The sequence below is a fragment of the Diadema antillarum genome, unplaced genomic scaffold (assembly GCF_040938485.1).
Source record: "Diadema antillarum isolate AM-2024a unplaced genomic scaffold, OU_Dant_1.0 seq00000704_RagTag, whole genome shotgun sequence".
NCBI lineage: Eukaryota > Metazoa > Echinodermata > Echinoidea > Diadematoida > Diadematidae > Diadema > Diadema antillarum.
Window position 1 is genome coordinate 966,209 of NW_027271609.1, and position 19,841 is coordinate 986,049.

Here is a 19,841-nt window from a genome sequence, read left to right on the forward strand (position 1 = left end):
TTCCCCGGAGTGGTGTGTTTATGGGTGATGTCATCATTCCAAAAGTAGCCCCAAAGACGATTTTAAAGGCCTTCTTTAAGCAGCCACAAACCACAGATGAATGTTGCGACACAATTCTTTTGAATGACTGATATCGACCGATACCTTGTTCCACTCACTAGGAAACAGTAACGATGGGAAACACTCATTACATCAGCTGGGACTTATATAGCTCCATTATCACAGCACATCAAATAGGATACTGATTATCTATTTCCACACACTACACTCTCTCTGTAGATGTACTCAATTTGCATACTGCCTCAACTTCTGATTTTGTTTTTGTTTTTGTTTTGCAAAGCATGCCTGCTGCAAAGCATTGTGGGATACTGCCTGTCTGCTTCTGAACTCCAATGCAAGGATGCGTGCCTACGCCAGCAGAGCTGCACAGCTTGGAGCGATACTTCAAACTTCCCTGAGTTGTAAGTCTTGAGAAGCAATAGGGTGCCAGCAAACTTTGGACCGTCCGTGCAATACACTCGTCAGCTCATTGACCTTCATTGACCTCTAACACTCTAATATCCATCTCACCAAGATGTCGGGGAGGGTCCAATATCAAAATCCAGCATTTCCGTCACTGCACTGTCTCAAATTATTTAGCAGAGGAAGCCTCATTGGTACCAATTAGAATAACCTTAAGTCAAGGTCATGACCTCACTTGACCTTGTGTGGTGGTTTGAATCACAAGTACAGGTTAGGAAGGGGATCACAGCTAGATATAAGTAGTCTCATGATACAGCAGTTTCGCAGGAGGATCACTCGGGTTGAGCCTCATGTTTTGAACTGGTTGTAGCCTTCTGCCCCAGTCACTATTACGTCCATCCATATGCGCATACTCTCTGGGGAGGGGGCAACAAGGAAGTAAGTCCTCTCTTTGGTTTTGATACAGAAGGTCAGTGTAGGGTTGGGGCTCTTGTAGGGTCGCAGGTGGTCAAAGTAGACGTCCTGGATGGCCTGGAAATACATCCCGCCCTTTGGCCGTGTCTCGTCACGGTCGCTTGAGTAGTAGAGGAAGGAGCGCTTGGTGCGGGAGAAGACGAACCAGCGCTTGCGCCACGTCTTGATGCGGCCGCCCATCTTGATCATGTAGCCGCGGCACGTGTTCTTCGTCACGTTCACGTGTGGGCAGGTGTCCACGCTGTGACCGGCGGTCTCTATGTGTGCTCGTAGGTCGAAGTCTTCAGATGTGATCGGCAGATACCGTGTCAGAGGTCGTGACTGGACAATGAGAACAAGAATGAAAGATAGCAGTTTATACAGATGACAGGCTGATATATTTTGCTTACAAAATTCTCAACAATCAGTATACTTGCACAGCTGGGTGGCTTCTGGACAGATGAGTTTATAACACATCTATCTGAATCATTTAGTCCTATCACCTTCTTAGACTTTGCTAGGGAAAAATAAAACAGCCTTTTTGAGGGTCCTACAAAATGGCTGGATGTTGCCACATGCCCCACTCATCTGACTTGAATAAAAAACTTACATCAGGCAGGGAAAGACGCAAAGACATTCATTTCATCTTACAGGAGTCTAAGCTTTCACTATCTTGTTTGTTCATGATCAACGAGGGAATCATTCTTGAGGGAAAAGATTGTTTTCTTTTTCTCTTTTAAGAGAAAGCCTCTGTGAAGAAGACTCTTTTGCAGATCATTTGCAAAGTCTTATCTGGAACACAGTGGGGCGTGATGTGCTATTTTGATACAGTTCTATCAACCTAAGACAAGTTGCTGTTAACACCACTTCCCCCTTTAATGGAGACATCCTTCATTACACATTTAGCTCTCAGTGATGACAAGTGTTTCCCTGTGTCACGATGAAGAATCACGTGTGAACATGTTAAAGGGATGATACAGTTTCAGTTGAGATGGGTCTTCAGGTTTCCAAATTTTTTATGATGATTTCTTTTTTTTTTAGATAACGAGAAATATCTTTTGAAATATGAAAGAGCACACCATTCTAAGAGGAATTCAAATATTTTTTGGTGAAAATTTGTTTCGAAATGGTCGAGTTCTCCAAAACAAAGTAACACTAATCGCTTCATTTTTTTTGTTGATATCTCAGCCATTTTAAAACCGATTTTCATCAAATACACTTCGAATTTCTCTTTGAATTGTATGCTCTTTTACATTTTGTAAGGTGATTTCTAAGTATTTCTAAGTAAGTTAAAAGCTGAATCCTCACCTCAACCGATACTATAGCATCCCTTAAAAGGAGCTATCATGCTTTTGCAAAACCTTCCAAGTATTCTGACATTTTCTTCAGTACATTGCAGGGAAAATAATAATAACAATTGACATTTTGTGTAGTGCCTAATGCGCCAGTTTTCCTTTTGAAACCTCAATACAATATGATACATATATGTAACAGATATTTCTCATACTGTAAACGTTGATATTTTCACGAGATTAATTTTTCTCGCTGAGTGGCTCAAAAACATATTAGAGGGTTCTTGAATAAGTGCTGCGCAGTGGTCAAAATATTCAAAATAAGCAGAGAAAATTGTGAAAATGTTTTTGTGGGTTTTAGAATTTGTGCTAGCCAGGAAGTAGCGTGAAATACGCGAAAACTAAAGCGTTCACAGTAGTATCAAATCATCAATTCTTTGCTGTAGCATGACATGGATGTAACAGGCAATCTGTGTTGGGTGACCTTCAGGGCGTAAAGCAGATTTAACTAAAGTCTGCTTGGAACTGGAGCAAGGTCTTTTGAAGTCTCATCTCCATTGTATTCAGAAAGCATGTCCAAAATCTGCTCCTCAGTTTCCCCTTAGGACCTCATTGTCTCATCTCACAACTTTCTTCCCTCAATTACCCCATGAAAGCTAACTGATCTCTACCTTTAAATATGTGTCTATGTGTCTAAAACAGTAAAAAAAAAAAACACAGTCAATATCACAATCAAATTGCCTGAAGATACTAATCCTCTTTGACGAGCACTCCAAAAGTCCAAATTTTTCATCTCATGGTGATAAGTCTTTTCTTCTCTCTCTCAATCTATCTCTCTTCTATCTATCTATCTATCTATCTATCCATCCATCTATCTATCTATCTATCTATCTCTCCGTCTATCTATCTGTCTGTCTACCTATACATTCATCTTGCTATCTTTTTATTTATCTTTCTATCTTTCTTTCTATCTATATATTCATTCATCTATCTTTTTTATCTACTTATGTATTTATCATTCTATCTGCCTCTATCTATCTATCTATCTATCTATCTATCTATCTATCTATCTATCTATCTATCTATCTATCTATCTATAACTTGAGTTATACCTACAATTTAACCTAATCTTGGGTGGGGAACAAAACCAACTTTAACTTGATGCTTTAATACCCTCTGTGAGCATACAACACATCTTTCACGTGCAATTGAAGAAGAACTTGTAAGAATAGCATACACCTGTGCAGTATATCTGTAATGATACAACCTTCAACGCCATCTTGCATTACACATTTCAACGTATGTTGCCAGTATGAGTTCCGTTATTGATTTGCATCCCACAACATATTTCCCTCTTCTTATATATTCCCATATTTCAAGATGTACATAGCAACCAAGATGATATATTTTTCTTTTGGCTATAAAATGGCTACAATTGTCTTGCTATTGTCGCATTGTACCTGCCCTAACATTTACTAATCTATCATTATATTTTTGGGGTCAGTATCTCTGCCAACACATATCCATTTAAATGGGATGGCTAGTAACCAGTCAGTGGGAATCAGTGGGAATGCTGAGGGATGATTGTTCCAATCCTTGTGGGATTCATTTAAGAGTACATTATATATCTACTGTTGTGTGAAAATCATTTGCTTCAGAACGGTCTCATATTCAAGTAATGTGCAGTTTAATGCCCCATCACTGACCAGGCACGCTAACCTGGAAACATTAAACTGCACATTACTTGAATATGAGACCGTTCTGAAGCAAATAATTTTCACACAACAGTAGATATATAATGTACTCTTGAATGAATCCCACAAGGATTGGAACAACCATCCTCCAGCATTCCCACTGATTCCCACTGATCAGTTACTAGCCATCATCTTAAAGTTGATTCATCTTATAAAACGTCAGTGGAAAATGCTTGACTAATACATGTCAGTCTTAACTGTATAACTTTCGCGATGTACGTGACTTTTCCACTTATTCCTTTCTTCATCTACAAGTCATGGTCCCCCAAATTACGCACCATTATTCATAATATCTTTTATCAAGTTGATGAAAATGTACATTGGCTTTGACGATGTCACTTTGGAAGTGATGAATCCTTGAGTCTGCTGTCTCTCTCAGTAATTAGTACGGTGCCTCGTTAGTGAGTCACGACGTTAACCACAAACGTCTTTCCTCTCATCTCCCACCCTTGTTAATATCAGCCTGCTAAATTAACTGCCCTAGATATCTTATCAAAGACAACACCAACAAGGAAAATCTCAAACCCTAAATGTCTACTAACAGGAACAGATTTTTCTCTCCAGTAAGATAGACACTTTTGCATATTCACGCATCATTCATAATCACTAATAATATTGCTACTCATTCTGCCCCTCTTCACATGCTCCTCTTTCTTTCTTCTATTTCTTCTTTTCTTCCTCTTCTTCTTCTTCTCCTCCTCCTTTTTCTACTATTTGGATTTCTCCCAGTCAATCATGGTATCCTTGATGGGTCGTGCAGAAAGGGGGCTGCTGAGTAAGGGAGGCTCAAAGGGGTACCACATTTTGTCTAATGCTCAGAGTAATTGCTACTAGTAGTAGTTTCTTATCAGTATAATCATTAGCATAATCATTGTGATTTTCCTATTCAATTATTTGTCTTCTTCCTCCTCCTAGCAGCAGCAGCAGAAGCAGCAGTAGTAGTAGTATCCTATCAGTAATGTCATTATTGTCATCATTATTACTATGACTGCAATTAAAAAAAGAGACCTACAGAATTTAGATTTCCTTTCCTCTGCTTATGTCAAAAGAAAATGCAAGTTTTACATGTATTTCATCAAATAAATTAGTTGAAAACATGTTTTAAATTTGCTCTCATGCACCAGTAACATCAACTAAAGACTGAAACGACAAATTGCCATCCCTGCTTGCAAGTGAGAAAGACTCGCTTGGTATTCCAGAGGGGGTGTGCGCAGTGGTTGTAGGCACTCACCTGTACACACTTTGCCTTCTCTCTCAGTTTGACTTGCTCCATGACCAGCTCATCCCTCTTGAGAGTTTCCTCCTGCAGCTTTTTCTCCAGCTCTTCTCTCCGGAGGACCTCCTCCTTCAAAGCCTTTTCCTCCAGCTGTTTCAACCTCTCCTGAAAAAAAGATAAAAATGAGAATAAGGATAATAATAATAATAATGATAATGATAATAATAATAATAATAATAATAATAATAATAATAATAATAATAATAATAATAATAATAATAATAATAATAATAATAATAACAATAATAATGATAATGATAATAATAATAATAATAATAATAATAATAATAATAATAATAATAATAATAATAATAACAATAATAACATCATCAACAACAACAAAACACGACAAAACAAAAAAGGGAAATCATGATACAAAATTACCCCAATTGAGAAAAAATGTGCAGTACACATTCTTAAGCCTAATACAAACATCGTTGTGTCAAAGTTCAACCCAGTTTTGTGGCACTGAGCCCCAATGAGCACATCATGAATCATTTCAATCGTAAGGAAGTTGATTGAAACATTACATCAGTTAATACCTATATGGCTGGGCAATTTACATTCATAGCCTTACATGTGTTATTCTTCTATACGCACAGAAGATGAATATCGCTTTTGCAAGGTGATGTGTTTTTCTTTAGTCCCGCCAACATCAACTGCACTGAGATGACTGTACAAACCTTTCAATCGATTACGTTCATTTTCAAGAAGCAAACAAAACCATTCAACAATCAATGCCTTTTGAATAACTCTCACTGGATCAAGTCCCTAAGATCCTATCAAGACTGTATAGAATCATGTCGCTCATGGGATCAAAGGGGTTAAAGGCTGATTCTCTCAAGAGCCATCGTGTTGACTGTCTGGCCCATTGCATCTCTTTACCCGTCACATGAACTTGAGTGTCGGTAATTCACACGTCAGAGTTTTGCCATTCATACCACCAAGCGTATAGATTGTCGGAAATAATTTCCCATTTCCTTCACCAAACACGCATACACTGAACATGCAAAGGCTCTGATGGATATTAAAGAACTTTGTATGTGCAGATACATGCTTTAACAACCCCGACCACATTGTCTATTTAAAGACATGTGTCAAAATTCATCACGTCTAATCAAATGCATACATACATATTTTTATGCACAGGATATCTATTTTAAAGCATAACAAATGTTGAAAACTCAAATACTGTTGACCAATCATAATCCCCACAATACATTTGACAGCCCCTGGGAATTATAGTAGGTGCAATTTTAGTGATATTGGCTCATATCATGATATGTACACATGACAATCTTTGAGACTTTTTGACTGCCTCAAATTTGAATTGACTTTTCCATTGAGTGTTTTTACAACCCCTCCCCCAAAAAGTCATTATAATACATCTATGCAGAAATATGGGAAATAAATGCTACCAGAGTGTTAATACCTTAACACGAAATGTGGCCCCCCCCCAAAAAAAAAAAATCATCCTTCAAATCAAAGACACTAGCTCTCGGAAAGCACTTCCACTACAATACAAAAGAAGGCAAACTTATTTAAATCAATGATTTAATGTCAATTTGTCTTAATTGCAAATGATAGACAAATTGCCCTACACTGACAAAAGCAAACACTGATTATTCAGTGTTTGAGTAGTAGCCATGATTAAAACAACTGAGCATGTGTAGTGTATGTCCATGATTTTGTATCATGGCTCTTACTCAAACACTGAATAATTGGTGTTTATCTGTCACGGGGGCAAATTGTTGATCAGATGCAAGAGGAAGGTACCAAGCTTGTACAGTGGACTCCCATTATAATGAAGTCCTCAGGACCAGCTGTTTTCTTTCGTTATACCGAAATTTTTTTTATAACAGAACAAATAAATAATAAATAATAAAAATACATAGAAAGGATTTTTTTTACTTTGTTGTAACTGGAATTTTGTTATAACCGTGTGCGTTACAACGGGAGTGCACTGTACTTCTTGCTTTTGAGCAAAGAGAAGAATGGTAACTCCCATTGATTAGACAATGATCCGAGCTGACAAATGGCACTTACCTGCTGTTCCAGCAAGGCGAGCTTCTCGGCCTGGGCATCTCGTAGCGCTTTCTCCATCATCAGTAGTTTATCCCTCTCCTCCCGGGACATGTTGACGAAACTGGAAGCGAGAAAACGACAAAGATGTTCGCGAAAAAAATGATTAGAGAAATACTCCTTTTTAAATGCCCCATTTCCCCCCACTGCTCCGTACGATTACACGCTGACAAGTGTGTTTCACTTTCTGCCTGGCCTCTGGTGCTATGTATACATCCGTCCCCATACGCTGTTGTGCAAAAGTGGCAGACTGAGGGATTATGCGGTTGAAATGCTGGAAGTTGTGGCTTCAGAGCTTAATCTCGTTGTAATCCGATTTATTTTTTGGCTTCATGTGCTGCCTGGCTTGTCTCATTTCCATACATTAGAAAGAAAATATCCATTAAAATACAAAGTTGATAAAATGGAGTGGGTACATGACTCCTGGGCTCTAGTTCTGCTTTTCCTAATCGTTATCGTAGTTGTGTAATCACACAAAATTGTCCTGAAAGAAATCTGGGGAAAAATAAGATGTCTGAAGAAATTTAAATCTGAAGGGAGGTGACAAGTGTTGTTCTATCACATGGGCAGTGACCACCTCAAATACAGACATGGGTCTGGAAGCAAGACTACACCTTCACAACATGTTTGCTAAATGTAGTGCAGTCCATCAGCTGATTGATGGCTGACTTCTAGTTTAACAAACATAAAGTAGACAGATATTTTAAGACTATCCCAATTTGGCGATGAAAGAAGTAAAAGAAGTACAACAGTTCTGCTTCATACAATAAAGATAACAAAAAGGAAAAAAAAAAGGAAGACAGTTTCTGCTTGGGCAATCAATGTAGACAGAGCATAGGCATTCACATTTTGCTTTCACCTTGCCCCCAATATCTCTGCCCTTGCAAAATGACTATACCCCAAATCACTAGTTTGTGTGCGATCCTCAAAGTGGCAACTCCATGACCTGGGATGTGTGATTTAAGAAATGTACATGTTTCATTCAACTGAGTTATCTTAATCTATAAACCGTCGCTCTGAAAGACTACAAATAGTTGCTCTGAAGGTGACAAACCAAATACAGTTGAACCTCTCATATCCGGACAAGTCGGGACCGGGGCTCATCCGGATAAGGGATTTGGCCGGATACGGGAGACTCAATGCTTTATACACGTACATATACATACACATGTACTGATGTAGCCCATTGTAGTACCACATGTAGTAATGTGTATGCTGCAACCTTTTCATTGTTACACTCAGTAACAGACCCCAAAATAGAGGTTCATGTTTGCAAGAATGAAATCATTTTCTTTTATAGATTCTTGGGATGATTTACCTAAATAATTATTAAGAAATGTATCAAGTATATGTAATTCATGTGTGTTTGTGTATATAGGAGTTCTCAAGGAGTTGGGAATCCCCCTTTCCTCCCGTAATTATCAAAAAAAAAAAAAAAAAAAATCACGGCGAGATTGCGTCCGTATAATAGAGAGATCCGGATAAAGGGAGGCCGGATAAGAGAGGTTCAACTGTAATGGGAATATTATGTTGCTACAGTGTAGAAAATGAGGAGGACCATTGTTGCAACAGAAAAGAAGAAGACCAAAGAGAATATATGAAATAAATGCACAAACATGACATATGGCATCTTTCTGTTAACCCAGATAGTACACTTCACTCTATATTTGGTTGTTTTGTGAAAATTTCTTGAAAACATCAACAAAAATTCTAAACTCACAAAATGATACCTCTCCCTCGAAAAACACAAACAATTAAACAATAAACAAACAAGTAAACAAACAAATGAACAAACACAAAAAACATCCAGCAAATCTCTTCAGTAGAACAGAAAACATGGTGACAAACATATAATCCAAGGTTAATACACTGGAATTGCTATAATCAGCAATCATTATTATCCCAATAGGAGCCCCACATGACTCACTATACCTGGGGGCTAGCCCACACTCAAACCATGTCACATACAGATCAAGATTAGAGCAGTGATCACCAATAACCTACAAATATTCAAGTTCAACGCACAATGTATGACAAGCTGCCAAGTTTTTTTTGTGTTTTGTTTTGTTTTTGGTCTTTTCAACACTATCTTCCCAACTTAAAGTCCTAGAACTATTTCTAGCATCATAGGTGACAATAAGAATGGTGATTAACAAGTGAGGAATTTTTATTTTTTTCTCCCCAAGTTATACTTACAGAATGCAAACGAAACAGCGGTCGAATTTCATCACGCACAAATGCTTGTACATATTTGAAACGGTGATCTCTACATGTTACCTGGGCAAAAATTGCTGCAAATTAAGAATCCAATCTGCTGGTATTTAAACAGGTTTCTTTTTCTCCTGACTGAGTCTGTAAGAACTTTTAACAAAGTTGGCCATAACAGCAAATTTCCTCCCGTTGGGTATACTCTGCGTGCAAAGATAAATGTTGTCATGCCATACACAGCATGTTTTTTCCCCCTTGTTAATGGCAGTCGGTGAAAAAGCCACAAGGAACAGCAAATGTCTTGTGACTCCAGCCTGCATGTGATAGTAACTTTCCCCTCGCTGTGTTAAAGGAACCGCGATGCTGGGATCAACGGCAGTATGCATGGGGCAATACTGGAGGGGATTAACGGCTGAAATACAGCCTCATCATTAAATTCCTGAATGCGTCGTTAATTTTGACAGTGCAAAGTGAAAGTTACACCTATCTTCAGAGGCGGAAAGAGAAGAAAATAAACAGAGAGAGAGAAATAGACCGTAACTTTCTCACAGTGGCTTTGAATTCTCTTTTCGCCATATGAATTACACTGACAGTGTTGACAAGACGAACTAAAGAATAATGATAACAAAGAGAATAATAAAAACAACGACAAGTATCAAAGCTACACCGGGGTATACAACCATGGATGCAAGATGTCAAAGAACTTTTAAACATGTGACTCACTTTTAGTAGTTTTCAGACATGTTCTAAAGAAAGAAATAATCCATCCTTACTTCAATTACATTGCCATGACCATCAAGGAAAGTCAATGCTGTCACTCCTGTGGCAGCTTGCTCATAAGCACTTCAACCTTTGTGTGCTTTGAGTACTAATTGGCACAGGATATTTAAACTTCATAGGATTGCACACACTGTCCACAGGCCCTAGCATAGTAAGGGTAAAGCGCTACCCTTCGTGGGTATGCAAAATACAATGTACATCTCGACACATAAAGATTTCAGAAATTGCTGAACTTGACTCTCAAGTGTCAAAGCATGAAATATTTCATTACTGAATCGATCATCAACTCGGGTTCGAATGCTATCAATACCAACTGTTGTGCACACTAAGCAGATGAGAAAGATAGTCAGAGGGAGAGATTGTTCATTGTAGCTTGTTGGTGGAGGCACCTTACAAAATTGTGTATGCACTCAAACACTTATATTTCCTTCTCTAACAATGAACATCAAGAAAAATAAGAGAATTCTATGCATTTTCCCCTTAAACAAAAATGCAAAAAGAAAATATTGCCTATACATTAAAAAAAATCCAGCCACAAAATTCCCCACTATGACACCACATTGCAACACTACAGTGAGAGTTTTTGCAAGTTATTGCCAAAAGTCCACAATCTTACAGTCGAGTTATGCTATACCATTCTACAAAAAACAGCGGCACACAATACTGCACAATGCAAACATGAGAATACATTCAATTATTTCTCAGACGCAGATATATCCCACCACTGAGAAAGAGAAAAAGGCAGAGAGACTGCATATATAATACTCACAACACGCTGCGATATATTTGGCTAGACATGCTGCTATAATCCAACACGTAAGCACTGACGATATGCCTGGCTCTTTTAAACTGACGACTCACGCTTCCCAAACTGTCTCTGCGTCTGCATGCGTGGGGGTACAGCTGTACCTCAACTTTATTTTCCTTTTTTATTTACGTCGTCTCGAGGTGCATCACCAAACTCCCCCCCCCCCCCCCATGCCAAAGTTTGAGATAAGAGTGTGAAAACAGACAGAAGGACGCATGATTCAGTTTGCTACTGGAGGGTGTGTAAGTGTGGAGGCTGCTTACAAAAAAAAAAGTGGGGTGGGGGAGTGTCTGGGTGTACTCTAATATAGGGAGAGATTTCTGGATGCCTCAATTTCCTTCTGCAGAAATGTCATCGACAGGAAAGAGGGCAAGGTCTAGCGATGGTAGAGTGTGGAGTGGGGGTGGGGATGGTACCCAGTGGGGAAAAAAAGTGTTTTTAGGGGTGGTAGTAGGGGGGGATATATGGGGGTGGGGAAGGCTACTTTTAAAGAAGGGAAAACAGGTGAAGAGAATTACTAGTAGGTGGGGTAACAGGAAGGCATGACAAGGTGAAGCAATGTTTGTGTGGGGTGGGGGGGGGGGATGGTACCCAGTGGGGAAAAGGGTGTTATATCGTGGTGGTAGTAAGGGAGGGGGAGGATAGGGTAGTGGAGGTTACTTTAAAGGAAGGGAAGACGGGTGTACGGAATTAGGTAAGGTGACATTAAGGAGGGGCAAGATAAATCTATGGTTGCATACAATATAGGGTGGGGGTGGGGCTGTTACCCATTTGGGATAGGGGTGTTTGTAGAGGTAATAGTAGGGGAATGGGGGAGGGGAGGTGGATGGGGGTCGGGAAGATTACTTTCAAAGAAGAGAAAACAAGTGAACAGAATTACATAGGGAGACAGGACAGAGTGACAATGTCTAGTATATGAGGGTTGCTTGTGGGGTGGGGTAGGGATAAGTACCAAGTAGAGAAAGGATACTGCTAGTAGGGGGAGGGGGTAGGATGCAGGTTGGGGATGGGGTGGGGATTGGGGATGGGGGAGATTGCAGGAGGGGAGGAGAGAACAGGTGAATAGAATAAGGAAGAGTGACAGGAAGGAGCGACAAGGTCTAGCGAGCGTTGAGGGTGACGTAAGGTAGGGATGGAGAAAAGCTGCTGGTTAGGTGAGAGGTGGGAATGGGGCTGGAGAGATTACCTTATGGATGGGGAAGGCAGGTGAATATAGCGAGGGAAAGTGGACAGATTGGGGGCTTGCTTAATATCAAGGATAGCCAAATACTGGTAGGAACAGTGACGCTGTCATGATGCCGTAATTCATATGACTACTCACATGATTTCAACATTGGCAGTCGCTAATTTTACATTTCCTCAAAAATAGTACATTCCTCCTCAAACCTGCTAAAGATACACCACAGTAGACTAAGAAAAACTTAAGATATGCCGAACTAACCTCGAAGTGACTTTTTATATACTTTTGGGGTTTTACGTGGTATGAAGCAAAAATAGATGATAATGAATATGATGACGCCATCATATGATTAAGATAAGTAGATTAAGGGACTCATGCATGTAGTATACCTTTATGTAAATAGGCCAACTGAATGGTCATGAGCGTGGTGACACAAGATTTTGTACAGAGTGAAGTGTACCTGCTGAATACAGTAAGAGATTGACATCAGTGAATTCATGCATTTTGGCAAATGTCACGTGATGAGCACTCGACCAATCAGATAGCAAGAATTTGCTTAGGTGTTGAATGAAAATATTTGTATGGCTGTTCAGAGAATTACACAACTCTTCTAACAAGCAAATACTGGATTTCATTGTAATTTTTCTTGATGTGTTGCTTTTGCTTCACTTCCCATATCAAAGTCAACTTCTGATTGAGGGAGCAATCCCTTGAAAGAAATATTGCCACCAAATGATTAGTTACAGCAAAATGAATCTGGTATACATTTCTACTTTGTCTGATATCTTAAGATGCAAAGGTCTCAGTTCCAATATAGCTGCGAAATCTAAACCAGTACAATTCCTAACACGTCTCCTCCAACTAATATCACACAATTTGCATCTTCCGTTTGGCACTGTGCTGAAAGAATTTGATATTCAGGAAACACTCTAACGTCTTTTTGCCAGACCAGATAATATTCCATTTTGTCCTGAACACTAATATATTTTTTCCTGAAGAAAAGCGCCCTCTACAGATGATTTACAGTGGAACTGAGAAAAGCAGACAGCACAGCATACCATGAATGCACAAACAGATGCTGCGATTTCCTCTGCAGTAGAGAGACATAGTTTTACGGATTTCCATCGTAACCCAGAAAGCAAGAAAGGTGGAACCGAGCGGAAGTCGCATGCGTGTCTCCATCGATCCCACTCGGGGGGCAAAACATTGTAAAAGTAGGTCAAAACGATGACCTACATGCGACAAAGGGGGAAATGTAGTTTGGATCCGTTGGAGTCAGAAGCAAAGCTCTCGACGCATCTGGGGAGTCTGGCAGGGGAGCGATTGGTTGGCATTGCCATGGACAAACAGTAAATAGAGATGTTTTGCCAAGCTTTCGGAAGCCGTACCGCAATGGGGTGGCACAAAAATAGTACACTGCGAGGATACATCCTTACATCTATTGCACTGCACTGACCCATCAAAGCCTTCTTTCCCACTAAAGACACAACAGCCAAAAATATACCACAGCATATAAAAAGAGTGGAAGAGAGATATAGAAGCTGACAGACTATATTTCAACATCTCAATTATTTATTGTTAATTGTTCATAAAGTATAGTGAAAAAAAAACAACATTTTATTTGAGTCCTCCTGTGTTGTTCAAATATGATTGTTTGTTTTGGTTGCAAAAGTATTAGAAAATCTTCTTAAATGCCATTCATACCTACTTCTTAAATTGGCAAAATATCATACAATTAAAGTTCCTGTTTCTCTCTGATACCAAAATCTTCTTAAATGCTATTCACAGCTACTCCTTCAATTGGCAATAGGGCCTACATTTCATAAGATTAAAGTTCCTGTTTCAGTCCGAAATTGGCAAATTCATATAGATTTCTCTCAATGTGCCACTTGTAACTGATTTTACCAGTTCCATCTAATTTATTTTTCTGATGCAAGGTAAACATTTAAATTCAGAGGTGTCAAATTAATGACAAGATGATGTGAGAGGCGACATACTATCAGAACTTGGCGATACATATGCAGCATCAAGGGGTACATAGAATGTTATCTTACTGCTGTTTCAACCAGCGCGCAAAGAAAAAACACAGATAGAGACTAACTTAGCTGTACTTACTAGACTGTCTGATAAACACAGATATAATTGCCAAGAAGACAGGATGACAGTGGATAGGCAGAAAAACAAGATAGCGGATATCTGGGAAGAACATATTGAGTGAGACAGGACATTCAGGGAGCTCTGTGTCTATGTGCTTATGTGATGTGCATATATGTGATGGTGTGCAAGTGTGTGCTGTACATATGAATATCATGAAAAAGTGTGTGTGAGTGTGTGTACATACATTGCTTGTATGATTTCCACATTACTGCTTGAAATTCTAATGAAAACTACGCAAAAAAGAGCATGTACAACTTGTACATGTATGTGCGTATTTGTGTTGGTCTGTGCATGTGTTTGTTGTACACGTGTGTACAGAAAAAAGTATGAGAGTAGGAGTGTGTGTGTGTGTGTGTGTATTTGTGTGTGAAGAAGTTTGTACAGGTTGATGTGTGAGGAAGTGAGCATGTGTGTGTGTGTGTGTGTGGGGGGGGGGGTGGTATTGATGGGTAAGGATGGAAATGGGGGGGGGGAGGAGAAAGTTACAGGGGGTGGGAAGGGAAGGTAAACAGAGTGCTTCAGACGGAGGGGGGAAAAAAAAAACACCCAGGCTTTGCCAGCCACTTTGCACCTCCTTCGTTAGCACTCTATCAACAGGATACGTCCATGTCAGAGCGCCCTCGCCTACCAGGCACATGACAGCTTCCTGTGTAGGATTAAAGGCACCGCACAGCTCTGGGATGTCGTACAGTTATTAACATCCCGCACTCAAGGAAGACGTCACATTAGCGAATATCTGGAGCTAGACTCTTAGAGCCATTTCCAACACTGCACCATTGACAAATTCTCTATTCTGTTCACAGACAGCAAGGTATTATGGGGAGTTACTAGAATGCTACCTGACTGACAAAACTTGCACATGTATTTCCCTGAGAACCTTATAATAATGGTATTTGATTACACTGTACCTGCTGAATACAGTAAATAAACAGAGAAAACTGTTATCATTATTGTCTTCCTTAAGTCTGTCAAGTGTTATCAAACTTTTCTAGCACAATGAGCATCATTGTTTGATGGGATGTGTCTCAATATAAGAGGCAATCATTATTTTCATTATATTATTATAGGCATATCCAAGGAGCGCTTTGTGTATGACATTACTGCTATGTCCGGCAAGCAGGCCACAATATGTATATCATGCATTCACCACAATCTTATGCCACACCTTAGTAATTGCGGATCTTGTTACCAAGTCAGATCAGTGTATAGAATCCAATTTGCACATATTTCTTGTTGTTACATCAGACAAGTCTCAGCGGGGCTTGCTGGTTGTTATTAGCAGCCTTCATTACAATGCTAGGCACATGAATACGATTATAATGATTTATATTGGCCAGTTTACTCATGTATTCAAATTTATGAATGTAAGATTTCTTTTTTGGGCCTAGAGAAAAAGCAATACCACTAAACTGTTTCTCATGCATACACTCAAAAACTTGGGGGTTTATAATGTGATGATTCATCTCTCTGATCCAGATCACTTCTTTGACCTTTTACAGAAGAGGACAAAAGCTAGCCACTCAAATGTAAAGGTTGGTTGAAGCCCTTATATCTTTTATGATGAATAAATTCTTTTGAAAGTCTAAAACCACTTCATACCTATCTGTTTCTACATGAATGGGCCCCTCTTTTTCTAAAACACAATGTTAGATTATGCACTTGCTCATTTTCTCTTTCTGCTTTCAAGTGTATGTGTATGTATCTTGTGCCACATTCATTGTTTGTTGGAATTGTTGTATCTGTAAGAATTTATGATAATGGAAAGAAAATTTGATTTGAAATTTGAAAAATGAGATAGTAGTGAGGGTGGGAGAGAGAGGGGTGCGTAAGCTCACCTTCCACTGAAAGTTCGTGAAGGAGTACTGTGACCCGAGCGACCTCCGAAGTCGAGGTGGCCCTCGATGCTCTCGAAGCTGGACACGCTGGTGCAGTCGGAGTAGCCCAGGGAGGTGGGAGACTCCAGTCGATGGGGGTGGTGGAGGGGTGTGTGGGTTGGCGAGCTGATCGAGTTGTGAGGAGAGGTGGAGGCAGGGGAGATGGAGGAGGTGGTGCTGGTTGCCGGGGGTGACTGCAGCATCTCGCGCTGCTTGCGCTCCTCCCACTGCATGCGGGCCTCGTCGCCGGCTTTCTTGCGCATCTCCTGGAGACGCTGCTTCTCCTGTTCGATCAGCTGATCACCTGTGGGAAGGGATATGAAATGAGGAGCAGCGAAAATGATAAGTTTGCGTTAACACCCCAGCAATTACAATTGAAGAGTTTGTTTGCAAAAACCGATAAGTCCATTTTTGAAGATTTTGAAGTACGGTCTCTGTCATAAAGCAAAAAATAATACCTTTAAATGATATATTGGTCACTACATATAAAGGTACATTTTTGAAGTTATGGTCAAAAGAAGCAAAAATTTTCTTATTATTCTCTGTATTTTTCTTGACCTTTAATCGTAAATATCTCCATTTGGCAAATATGGACTTATCAGTTTTGTGAACAAACTCTTCAATTATTCCAATATTTGATCTGATAACGTGAATAAGTGGATGCATGCTAAAATTGAGACTGCATGCAAGCATATATCTACACCATACAAACAATGGTACATCACACACAGACCTGATTTTGCTTTTACATCACTGAAATTACATGTATGAAGAAAAGTTTAAGATATTAACTTTACCCATCCTGGTATACAAGCAAGCATGATTGTATATTTCACGAATAAGACGTACTTAGGGTTATCTGTTACCTTCCCACATTATGAAAATAAAAAAAAAATTATCCATTGATCATTGACACATCTCTTACCATCCTCTTTTTTGAGCATTATTTGCCTATGAAATTCACCTTGAATTATCCAAGCCGTCAATATCACTCCTTCCAAACTTTATCTTTTTTTCCCTCCATCTAACCAAAACTACTATATATTATGTTGACAAGTTCATGCCGAACTCCTCCTCTTTATCCCTGGTGTCTGTCATCCCAACCTTGCCAATATTACTGTTAACTTGACTAGTTTGTTTAAAAGTCATTTTTTTATTTTTCCTTTCACTGTCAAATAACTTTGTCAGTCTGACAAATCCACTCCAAGCTCTGTTTCCCCCCTTCCAACCAGTCATCACTCTTTTCCCTGATGCATTCAAACCTTGCCAACATCACTGTTAGCTTGACTAGTTTGTTCTAAACTCATGTTTCCCCCCCTTCCAACATCCAACCTAGCCAATATAACTTTGCTAGCCTGGCAAATCCACTCCAAACTCTTACTTCTTTCTTCAAACTATCCATCAATCTTTTCCCTGATACATTCCAACCTTGACAACATAACTGTTAGCATGACCAGCTTGTTTTAAACTCATCTTTTTTTTTCTCTTCCATCATCCAACTTAACCAATATAACTTTATCAGCCTGACAAATCCACTTCAAATTTCTTCAAAAAAACAAAAACAACTATCCATCAATCTTTCCTCATCTGTTCTCCATTCAACCCTTAAAAAATCCCTTTTACCTTGCTCTTCCAGTGCAATCTTCCGGTTCCTCTCAATGTCTAGGATGGTGGTCCTGTTTCTTGAGAGGGTGGTGGTAGAGGAGGCGGGTGAGATAGAAGGGGGCGCCTCCCCGTCCACCTTGGGGACAAGGTTGGGGGGCAAAGTACCAGATAATTTCCTCCTGGATAAATACTCGTCGCTGAGTGATAAATCAGGGGAGAGACGCAGACGCCGTTCAGCCATCTCTCTGATCCTTCTCTGTTCGGGCAGAAAAAAATTAAAAGATATGGAATAGAGAAAGAGATGAAAATGTGTAAAAACAATGAGAGTATTTTACTTTATTTAATACATCAGACTTGCATTGTACAATCCCTCTTCTCACCTCCGCAAAAACATACTGCGTAGTATCAATATCCACACAAACAAAAGGATGTTTAAACCTAAAAAGACTGGGCTATTTTGATGCCTCGTAGGACTGGGGGGGGGGGGGGGGGGCTCATTGGGCCCCCCCAAGATCTTGGCCGTTGACCGCATGATCGCAAGGAAAATTGGCATGCGCGTCACCCACAAGGTAATCTACAAAACTGAATAGGTAATTATTTCACAAATATTCAAATTTATTTTTAATGAATTAATCATGCTAATTTATGCATGAATTTAAAAAAATGGCTGTAAATCTGTAATCAAAGGTCCAAAACTGCTGATTTTTGGTTTAGGTACTCTGTGTAAGATTCTTATTGAATGTACATAAAAAAATGGCGGTATCAAATTTTTTTAAATGTATTTTATTGTTTTTAAAAGGTCTTATGTATTTTGTTGTTTTCGACTTTTTGTTTTTTATTGTTTTTTTCAATGGAAATCACCAGCGACACTATTTCGATCATAAACAACATGAAATTAATTGACTTTGATCAGTAAAAGTAAAAATAATGATACATTTATGAATTTGGGTCAGAAACAGAATTTGCATTGGATTTGTACATGAAATCACATTTTTGAGTAATTTCGGGTCTGACATGCACTTACAAAATATTGCGTAACTTCAGAACCGCATACCTAGGCATCGCGAATTTGGTCTCAAAAGTTGCGCAAGACTTAAAAGAAAAAAGTCATAAAATGTCGTGGTGCGAGATTTTTACGTTCCAGATTTATCACAAAAATGTCGAGGGGGGCCCAAAATGTCCCCCAGTCTTTTTAGGGTTAAGGAACACTTGAAGGGTTTGTTTGCAAAAACCGATAAGTCCATTTTTGAAGATATTGAAGTACGATCTCTGTCATAATGTACAAAATAATACCTTTTAAATGATATATTGGTCACTACATATAAAGGAATATTTTTGAAGTTATGGTCAAAAGAAGCAAAAATTTTCTTATTATTCTCTTTATTTTTCTTGACCTTTAATCGCAAATATCTCCATTTGGCAAATATGGACTTATCGGTTTTTGCAAACAAACTCTTCACTTAAATATCTTACACCAAACCCACGAAAAGCACAACAAAAAAGTTTGACACATTCTACACTGTGGTTTTCTTATCCAGCAATGATGGCACTGACACTTTGAAATTTTAAACTATCGAACGGATTGTGCGATATTCCAACCTGTGGAGACCATACACAAAGTGACTGATAGAGGCATAATTGTCATGGTAGGAATTTCGAACATATAAACAGCACGAACCGTCTGCGCTCACTACCGCTTCCAGAAAGCTCTTAATGTTGGTGACCCTTTATACAGAATTTAGAGCGCATCAGGAGCACTTCTGAAGCAACTCTCCGGAGGGGCGTATCTTCAGAGTGCCTCAGGGCCTGACTGTATGTTCATACAGAGTTTGGAGTGCTTTGGGAGTGCTATAAATGCTCTGTATGAATGGGGTACCATACAAATGGAAATTTTCTTTTGAGTAATTTTG

At 39.2% G+C, this 19,841-nt stretch overlaps 1 protein-coding gene across 1 annotated transcript in view; it reads right to left on the minus strand.

Moving 5' to 3' along the window:
- Positions 1–217: 217 nt before the first annotated feature.
- The window catches only part of LOC139737780 (pleckstrin homology-like domain family B member 1), an 80,811-nt gene continuing 61,187 nt past the window's right edge, over positions 218–19,841 (minus strand). Inside the window, exons 10-14 of the mRNA XM_071648455.1 lie at positions 17,950–18,187; positions 16,288–16,630; positions 7,284–7,383; positions 5,193–5,342; positions 218–1,257 (exon numbers count right to left, since the gene is read on the minus strand). Of these exons, the coding sequence (XP_071504556.1) occupies positions 811–1,257; positions 5,193–5,342; positions 7,284–7,383; positions 16,288–16,630; positions 17,950–18,187 (1,278 nt within the window). The 3' untranslated portion in view covers positions 218–810. The remainder of the gene's footprint in view (positions 1,258–5,192; positions 5,343–7,283; positions 7,384–16,287; positions 16,631–17,949; positions 18,188–19,841) is intronic.